The sequence below is a fragment of the Triticum aestivum genome, chromosome 5D (assembly GCF_018294505.1).
Source record: "Triticum aestivum cultivar Chinese Spring chromosome 5D, IWGSC CS RefSeq v2.1, whole genome shotgun sequence".
Lineage (NCBI taxonomy): Eukaryota > Viridiplantae > Streptophyta > Magnoliopsida > Poales > Poaceae > Triticum > Triticum aestivum.
The window spans coordinates 510022609-510032400 of record NC_057808.1 but is presented as its reverse complement, the minus strand read 5'-3'; the positions used below and the strand labels follow the sequence as shown (position 1 = coordinate 510032400).

The following is a 9792-nucleotide window of genomic DNA, read 5'->3' as shown; positions in this document are numbered from 1 at the left end:
CTTGCATTTATGCAATATATTTCAATATACGGACATTTATAACCCATCTTATCCCACCCACCCATCACTGATGGGAACTCACCCCCGATCCTATGTGTCGCTAATGTTCTTCTTCCCATCCACCCTCCATCACCTCTCTCATGCTACCCAACACACTCCTCTATCAATATAGAAGCGGGAAATCTTGCATATCTGGAAAGATGGATCATTATTTAATAAAATCTCCCACTATTAGTTTGCCATATTTATTAGATTGGAGAGCGGTGCGGATTTTTTGCATCGTGAAGGCGATGGAGATTGGCTGGCCATGAGGCGCGTCTCCCCTTCGGCCCTCTGTATATAACACAACATAATCGGGGTACAAGGCACACCATCACCAAGCAGTCAAGCGGCAAGAGTGGAAAGATCTCCATTCCCTTCCTCCTGGACCTCCTGGTCCTCCATCTCCTCCATTGTAAGTTCTAGCCTTAGCCTTCATATACCTATTCCATTCTTTGTTTCTCAATCTTTTTTCATCATCCACCCTTTGTAGTTTTTGTATCCATGTATTATATACATGAGTTTACAAGAGGTGAGTTTATATATGTGTAGGGTGTAAGTAGTTCATTTGATCTATATAGTACACTTGTGTTGACATCCATGTTTATGCCTCTATATATACGTGTTGCCATTATTTATGGTTTATTTTCTGGACCTACATGATTTCATAAATGGAAACATGCAAAATTAATCATGCATATAACAATCATCAATCTATAGGATGGAAGGTACCAGATTTCTTCTATTACTTTTTGATCATGTTTTGGGAATTCTATATTAGTGAAACTATGATGTCACTAATTAATATTACATTTTTTCTATTGACTCTTTTCAAGAATAACAATCTCCTTGCGTGTATTTGGCATGAGTGTGTAAGGGAATAACTAATTTCTTTATCTATTTTCAAATTCACTTAGCTGATCATGGCATCCAAGGCCCAAGGATCCTCCTCTATGAAGGTACTAGTTGTTGAGGACAACACAGTTCAATGGATGGTCCTCTCGCAGAAGTTACGCAATTATCAATGTGAGATTACTCTCGCCGTGAATGGAAAAGAAGCAGTTGACCTATTCCTCAAGGGGAAGAAGTTTGACATTATTTTTTGCGATAAGGACATGCCCATCATGACTGGTCCTGAGGTGCTTAGCTTTCCCTTTGGATTTTCAATTTATTTACAATTTTTAGAAATGTATTGATTTGAACATAAGTCCTTGTTTTAAGTTTGCAAATAAACTAAAAATTCACTTGTTGTGTTTCTTAACAGGCAGTTGTAAAGATCCGTGCTATGGGGGAAAGTGATGTGAAGATTGTTGGGATGTCAGCTGATGACGATGCCATGGAGGTGTTCATAAGTGCTGGTGCTGATATTTTTGTGCCCAAGCCTATCAAGGTTCAGGATCTCGAGTCCGTAATTAAGGAAGTCGTCAACAAGAAGAAGAACACCATGGTCTAGCACATTCGAACTTCCTTGAGCGATGGATGAAATACTTTTCTGCTCATGGAACTATGTTTTCTTATGTATGCATTGTCGTGTTGTTTAGTTTCATTGTGTTGTTTAATTTTGAAACATTAATGTTAAAGTTTGTTCGTTCTAAGCTTGAAGAACATGAGACGCTATCCTTGATTCCATGGCATTGATATATTGCTTGATCGGCACCAATATAAATATGGCGCAATAGGATGCATATTTGTCCATTGTCACTTTTACAAACAAATACCAGAAAGAAATAGTTACATAATTTATTTGCCAACTATAATCGATGGTATGTTTTGCATAATTTGTCGGAGAGAGGCTCAAAGCTACTTGAGATTGTTTTAACATTTCGCGAGACATTGATTTTTAACACAATACTCTGAAGTACGTCATTGCATTTATAAACCTCCTCAAATAATTTTGTAATATATTTTCATTTCTAAATATTTATAATCCTACTTATCCCTCCCTCCTTCCCTGAGCACCTCTCACACATGATCCTCTACATCGTCGTTGCCCTTTGTCCCATCAGCCTTCCCTAATTCTACATCCATTCTCTTGTGCTACCCAACACATCCCTTTGTCGTCACATAAGTCACCAATATGGCTTTTATGAAGATGTGCATCATTAATGTATATATAAATAATATCCCAATATTCATTTGCCATATTTATGTGAGCAGAGAGTGGAGGTTTTTTGCATCTTGAAGGAAGTGCAAATTGGCTGGCCATGGGATATGCCTCCCCTTTGCCCCTTTATAAGTACCATGGCATACTCAGGGTACAAGGCACACTACCACCAAATAGTGAAGTGGCAAAAGAGGAAAGATATCCATTCTACTCCTCCAACTCCATTATAAGCTCTTGCTTCAGCCCACATATCCCTATTTCATCCTTTGTTTTTGTACCTTGTTTTATCATCCAGCTTGTAATAGTTTTTGTATCCATGTTTTACAAACACGAGTTTATAAGAGGTGATGGTATTTGTGTGTAGAGTGGAAGTAGTTCATTTTGATATATATAGTACATTTTTCTGGCATCCATGTTTATGCCTCTATATATACAAGCTTAAGGAGTGTATAATGTTAGGGGAACATGGAGGCGGTGGAGGGGTGCCCATGGCGTCCAAGTGGCCCTGGTCACGCCACCCTGGTTGTGAGTTGGGAGCACAAGGTGCAGATGGGCACCATTCCACCTCTCCCCTTCTTGGGACCTTCTAGAGTTGAAAATAAGTGACTTATTTTTTCTCAGTTTTTTTGTCACCGAAAAATTATTCTCCTGGAAAGTGCAAAAACAAGAGAATACAAAACATGGTGTTCCTCGCTGTCAGCTCGAACTTCCCGAATCTCGGTGTAGTAGTCTGTCATCTTCGCAAGTGCTGTCGTCAGGCATGCACTCGTGTTCACGCAAAAAATATGTCCCCGCGGCAAAAATAGAGGCCGTTGGCTCACTTGAATTCTAGCAGCTGGCGTTAACGACTGTAATCGTCTAGTGCGGTCGCACGTGCCGTAATTGGGGCTCGGCTCTAGCTGTCGACGATATGCTAACTATCTTTGGGCCTCATCATAATCAACAATAGTGAACCATCGCGTACACAAGAGGGTGCCGAAGATGGATGATCTTCTAGGGTGTCATGTGTCACTACTGCAGGATGGTCCAAACGCGACACTACGATCAGAGACCCTTCGACGAAACTATGTGCGATGCCATAATCTCAAACGGTGGTGTAAAAACCGTCAAAAAAGGTTCAAAACGATTGCGATCACTACTAGGAAAAGGCTAATTAGTGGGGCACCTGTTTTGGCCATTAATGGCGCACTATAGGTGCGCCACTATTATTACGCCATTAGTATCCCAGATTGTAATGGCGCACCTATAGTGCGCCATTACTATGCCTATCTGGTGCGCCATTACTATCTGACTTAGTAATGGCGCACCACATAGAAGTGCGCCATTACTAACAATTTTTTTTCAATTTTTTTTTGAAATTTCTTTTTCATTTTTTTTGATTTTTTTTCTTAATCTCGGGTCACTATGGCTTAATCTCAAGTCAAATCGCACTCCGTGGTCAAACTTCCCGGAAGGTCACCCATCCTCACACTACTCCAGCCCGAGCATGCTTAACTTCGCAGTTCTATCCAACCCCAACACCAGCTCACTTCATAGGCACTTGTTGATATATATCATATCAATCCTATTAAACCTTGTTGATGTCTAGGACTTTGTTCATGTTCATGAGTGTGATGAAATTTTGAAAAAATATTTCAAACTTCCCTGTCATATTACGTATCATATTTTGAAAAAAAAATCGAAAAAAAAATTCGAAACCAATTTTTTTTCTGTTACTAGTGGCGCACCTAGCAAATGGTGCGCCACTAGTAAGTTTGAAACTTTTTCCATTTTCCCCCCTCTAGATCTTAAAAGCCCCGTACATTTATGATGATATGTGTTTTTGTCACAATTATCATCATGGAAGTGCCACTTCCATGGCAGAACAAATTTCGTTCGGGCCATAATGTCACAGATGTGTCTATTTTTGTAGTGACTGCTCTGACCTCAATACATTATCGAGACTTGGAGCCTTGTAAGTCGACGTTGTAAAGCTGCATAGATCAATAAATAACTCTTTTGTACAATGTTTTCTATCCTTTTACTCTTGGATTGTAAAAGCATATGCCGGGTTGATTTCTAGTACTGGCATGTCCGACGGTCTATCTGTGTACGGTGGTAATTCAATGTACCCAAACAAGGTGCGTAGATACATTGGACACATATAAACTGACACTATGCAATGTAATAAGTAGCATGCATATTTCCCGTTGACACATATATAAACAAATATCAAAAATGTAAATAGTTAAATATATTTTGTCGAGGAAACGACACCTATGGGACCACAAGGATCACTTCTATGGTTGGCGGGCGCGGAGCTGTGCAAAGGGCAGGTCTAGAAGGTCAGTACGAGGAGATTTTACCGAGGTTCGGGCCGCAAGGATGTGTAATACCCTAGTCCTGCTTTCGGCGTATATTTGAGTGTTCTTGAGTTCTTGAACTAGCTGCGGTGCATGCTGAAAGCACAAGTGCTCCCTAGGCGGTTTTGGTAATTAATGTCAACATATCTCATGTTGGACTAATGTTTTTATCTAGAATATTTCAGACAAGTTCAACAGATGGAGTGGCGTGGAGAAGAGGATGTGCAACCCCTTCAAGGTGCTAAGGACAAAGGATTGGCTCAAGCTCAAAAGCTCAAAACTCTACATTTTACTTTTAGTGATCCAAGAACACATTAAGTCCATAGGAAAGCCAATACTATTAAAAGGGGATGAGGTGTTGCTTAATGGCTTGCTTGCTCAAAGTGCTTAGTGAGAAGCTCCAAAACCCTCAACCACTTTATTATATTCACATATGTCCCAAACCAAAAGTCAAACTCGGCCCCACCAAAACATTCTATCCGGCGAAACCGAGTTCACTTGACATAGCCACTGCCACAAACCGTAGTCACTTCGGTCTCACCGATGGGATCTCGGTCTCACCGAGATGGGCTTGCAAACTCTCTGTTGCATGTTGCAATAATTTCGGTCTTACCGAGATTTGTAATCGGTCTCACCGAGTTTGCCTGACCAACTCTCTGGTTAGCTTATTACCAAAATCGGTCTCACCGAGATTACGTTATGCCCTAACCCTAATGAAATCGGTCCCACCGATTTGACATGTCAGTCCCACCGAATATCCTAACGTTCACATTTATAACTAAATCGGTCTGACCGAGTTTCATTATTCGGTCCCACCGAGGTTAGTGATTTGTGTGTAACGGTTAGATTTTGTGTGGAGGCTATATATACCCCTCCACCTACACTTCATTCGTGAGGAGAGCCATCAGAAGATGCCTACACATCCAGCATACATTTTCTGAGAGAGAACCGCCTACTCATGTGTTGAGGTCAAGATATTCCATTCCAACCACATAAATCTTGATCTCTAGCCTTCTCCAACTTGCTTTCACTCAAATCATCTTTCCACCAAATCCAAATCTGTGAGAGAGAATTGAGTGTTGGGAGACTATCATTTGAAGCACAAGAGCAAGGAGTTCATCATCAACACACCATCTATTACCTTTTGTAGAGTGGTATCTCCTAGATTGGTTAGGTGTTACTTGGGAGCCTCCGTCAAGATTGTGGAGTTGAACAAGGAGTTTCTACGGGCAAGGAGATCTCCTACTTCGTGAACATCTGCCCTAGTGAGGCAAGTCCTTCGTGGGCGATGGCCATGGTGGGATAAACAAGTTTGCTTCTTCGTGGACCCTTCTGTTGGAAATATGCCCTAGAGGCAATAATAAATGGTTATTATTATATTTCTTTGTTCATGGTAATTGTCTATTGTTCATGCTATAATTGTATTGTCCGGAAATCGTAATACATGTGTTAATACATAGACCACAACGTGTCCCTAGTAAGCCTCTAGTTGACTAGCTCGTTGATCAACAGATAGTCATGGTTTCCTGACTATGGACATTGGATGTCATTGATAACGGGATCACATCATTAGGAGAATGATGTGATGGACAAGACCCAATCCTAAGCATAGCATAAAAGATCGTGTAGTTTCGTTTGCTAGAGCTTTTCCAATGACAAGTATCTTTTCCTTAGACCATGAGATCGTGCAAATCCCGGATACCGTAGGAGTGCTTTGGGTGTGCCAAATGTCACAACGTAACTGGGTGACTATAAAGGTGCACTACGGGTATCTCCGAAAGTGTCTGTTGGGTTGGCACGGATCGAGACTGGGATTTGTCACTCCGTGTGACGGAGAGGTATCTCTGGGCCCACTCGGTAATGCATCATCATAATGAGCTCAATGTGACTAAGGCGTTAGTCACGGGATCATGCATTACGGTGCGAGTAAAGAGACTTGCCGGTAACGAGATTGAACAAGGTATTGGGATACCGACGATCGAATCTCGGGCAAGTAACATACCGATTGACAAAGGGAATTGCATACGGGATTAATTGAATCCTCGACATCGTGGTTCATCCGATGAGATCATCGTGGAACATGTGGGAGCCAACATGGGTATCCAGATCCCGCTGTTGGTTATTGACCGGAGAGGCGTCTCGGTCATGTCTGCATGTCTCCCGAACCCGTAGGGTCTACACACTTAAGGTTCGGTGACGCTAGGGTTGTAGAGATATGTGTATGCGGAAACCCGAAAGTTGTTCGGAGTCGCGGATGAGATCCCGGACGTCACGAGGAGTTCCGGAATGGTCCGGAGGTGAAGAATTATATATAGGAAGTCGAGTTTCGGCCACCGGGAAAGTTTCGGGGGTTACCGGTATTGTACCGGGACCACCGGAAGGGTCCCGGGGGTCCACCGGGTGGGGCCACCTGTCCCGGAGGGCCCCGTGGGCTGAAGTGGGAAGGGAACCAGCCCCTAGTGGGCTGGGCGCCCCCCCATGGGCCTCCCCCCTGTGCCTAGGGTTGGAAACCCTAGGGTGGGGGGCGCCCCACTTGCCTTGGGGGGCAAGGCACCCCCTTGGCCGCCGCCCCCCCCATCGAGATGGGGTTTGGCCGGCGCCCCCCCTCCCAGGGGGCCTATATAAAGGGGGGAGGGAGGGCACTAGTATCTCAGCCTTGGGCACCGTTGCGAAGGTTTGTTGTTTCGAAGCACCACGTGATGATCGGGTGTGATAGATTCTAACGTTCGAATACAACGGGTGTTGACGAGCCTAGCATGTACAGACATGGCCTCGGAACACACGCAATACACTTAGGTTGACTTGACGAGCCTAGCATGTACAGACATGGCCTCGGAACACGGAGGACCGAAAGGTCGAGCATGAGTCGTATAGAAGATACGATCAACATGGAGATGTTCACTGATCTTGACTAGTCCGTCTCACGTGATGATCGGACACGACCTAGTTAACTCGGATCATGTTTCACTTAGATGACTAGAGGGATGTCTATCTGAGTGGGAGTTCATTAAATAATTTGATTATATGAACTTAATTATCATGAACTTAGTCTAAAATCTTTACGCTATGTCTTGTAGATCAAATGGCCAACGTTGTCCTCAATTTCAACGCGTTCCTAGAGAAAACCAAGCTGAAAGATGATGGCAGCAACTATACGGACTGGGTCCGGAACCTGAGGATCATCCTCATAGTAGCCAAGAAAGATTATGTCTTAGAAGCACCGCTAGGTGAAGCACCAATCCCAGAGAACCAAGACGTTATGAACGCTTGGCAGCAGCGTGCTGATGATTACTCCCTCGTTCAGTGCGGCATGCTTTACAGCTTAGAACCGGGTCTCCAAAAGCGTTTTGAGAAACATGGAGCATATGAGATGTTCGAGGAGCTGAAACTGGTTTTTCAAGCTCATGCCCAGGTCGAGAGATATGAAGTCTCCGACAAGTTCTTCAGCTGTAAAATGGAGGAAAATAGTTCTGTAAGTGAGCATATACTCAGAATGTCTGGGTTGCACAACCGCTTGACTCAGCTGGGAGTTAATCTCCCGGATGACGCGGTCATTGACAGAATCCTCCAGTCGCTTCCACCAAGCTACAAGAGCTTTGTGATGAACTTCAATATGCAGGAGATGGAAAAGACCATTTCTGAGATATATTCAATGCTGAAATCAGCGGAGGTAAAGATCAGAAAAAACATCAAGTGTTGATGGTGAATAAAACCACTAAGTTCAAGAAGGGCAAGGGTAAGAAGAACTTCAAGAAGGACGGCAAGGGAGTTGCCGCGCCCGGTAAGCCAGTTACTGGGAAGAAGTCAAAGAATGGACCCAAGCCTGAAACTGAGTGCTTTTATTGCAAGGGAAGTGGTCACTGGAAGCGGAACTGCCCCAAGTACTTAGCGGACAAGAAGGCCGGCAACGCCAAAGGTATATGTGATATACATGTAATTGATGTGTACCTTACCAGTACTCGTAGTAGCTCCTGGGTATTTGATACCGGTGCGGTTGCTCATATTTGTAACTCAAAACAGGAACTACGGAATAAACGTAGACTGGAGAAGGACGAGGTGACGATGCGGGTCGGGAATGGTTCCAAGGTCGATGTGATCGCCGTCGGCACGCTACCTCTGCATCTACCCACGGGATTAGTTTTAAACCTCAATAATTGTTATTTAGTGCCAGCTTTGAGCATGAACATTGTATCTGGATCTCGTTTAATTCGAGATGGCTACTCATTTAAATCCGAGAATAATGGTTGTTCTATTTATTTGAGAGATATGTTTTATGGTCATGCCCCGCTGGTCAATGGTTTATTTTTGATGAATCTCGAACGTGATGTTACACATATTCATAGTGTGAATACCAAAAGATGTAAAGTTGATAACGATAGTCCCACATACTTGTGGCACTGCCGCCTTGGTCACATTGGTGTCAAGCGCATGAAGAAGCTCCATGCAGATGGACTTTTGGAGTCTCTTGATTACGAATCATTTGACACGTGCGAACCATGCCTCATGGGTAAAATGACCAAGACTCCGTTCTCCGGAACAATGGAGCGAGCAACCAACTTATTGGAAATCATACATACCGATGTGTGCGGTCCAATGAGTATTGAGGCTCGCGGAGGATATCGTTATGTTCTCACTCTCACTGATGACTTAAGTAGATATGGGTATGTCTACCTAATGAAACACAAGTCTGAAACCTTTGAAAAGTTCAAGGAATTTCAGAGTGAGGTTGAGAATCAACGTGATAGGAAAATAAAATTCTTACGATCAGATCGTGGTGGAGAATATTTAAGTCACGAGTTTGGTACACACTTAAGGAAATGTGGAATAGTTTCACAAATCACGCCGCCTGGAACACCTTAGAGAAATGGTGTGTCCGAACGTCGTAATCGCACTCTATTTGATACGGTGTGATCTATGATGTCTCTTACCGATTTACCGCTCTCATTTTGGGGCTATGCTTTAGAGACTGCCGCATTCACTTTAAATAGGGCTCCGTCGAAATCCGTTGAGACGACACCGTATGAATTATGGTTTGGGAAGAAACCTAAGCTGTCGTTTCTGAAAGTTTGGGGATGCGATGCTTATGTCAAGAAACTTCAACCTGAAAAGCTCGAACCCAAGTCGGAGAAATGCGTCTTCGTAGGATACCCTAAGGAAACCATTGGGTGTACCTTCTACCTCAGATCCGAAGGCAAGATCTTTGTTGCCAAGAACGGGTCCTTTCTGGAGAAGGAGTTTCTCTCGAAAGAATTGAGTGGGAGGAAAGTGGAACTTGATGAGGTGATAGTCACCCCTTCCGAACCGGAA

General features: G+C 43.4%; 1 protein-coding gene across 1 annotated transcript; it reads left to right on the top strand.

Annotated features, from left to right (window-relative positions):
- Window positions 1-388: 388 nt before the first annotated feature.
- On the top strand, window positions 389-1492 carry LOC123125833 (two-component response regulator ORR42-like). Its single transcript, XM_044546281.1, has 3 exons — window positions 389-454; window positions 957-1178; window positions 1304-1492. Exons 2-3 carry the CDS (start codon window positions 963-965, stop codon window positions 1490-1492), a joined length of 405 nt encoding a protein of 134 aa, XP_044402216.1. The 5' UTR covers window positions 389-454; window positions 957-962.
- Window positions 1493-9792: the final 8300 nt, after the last annotated feature.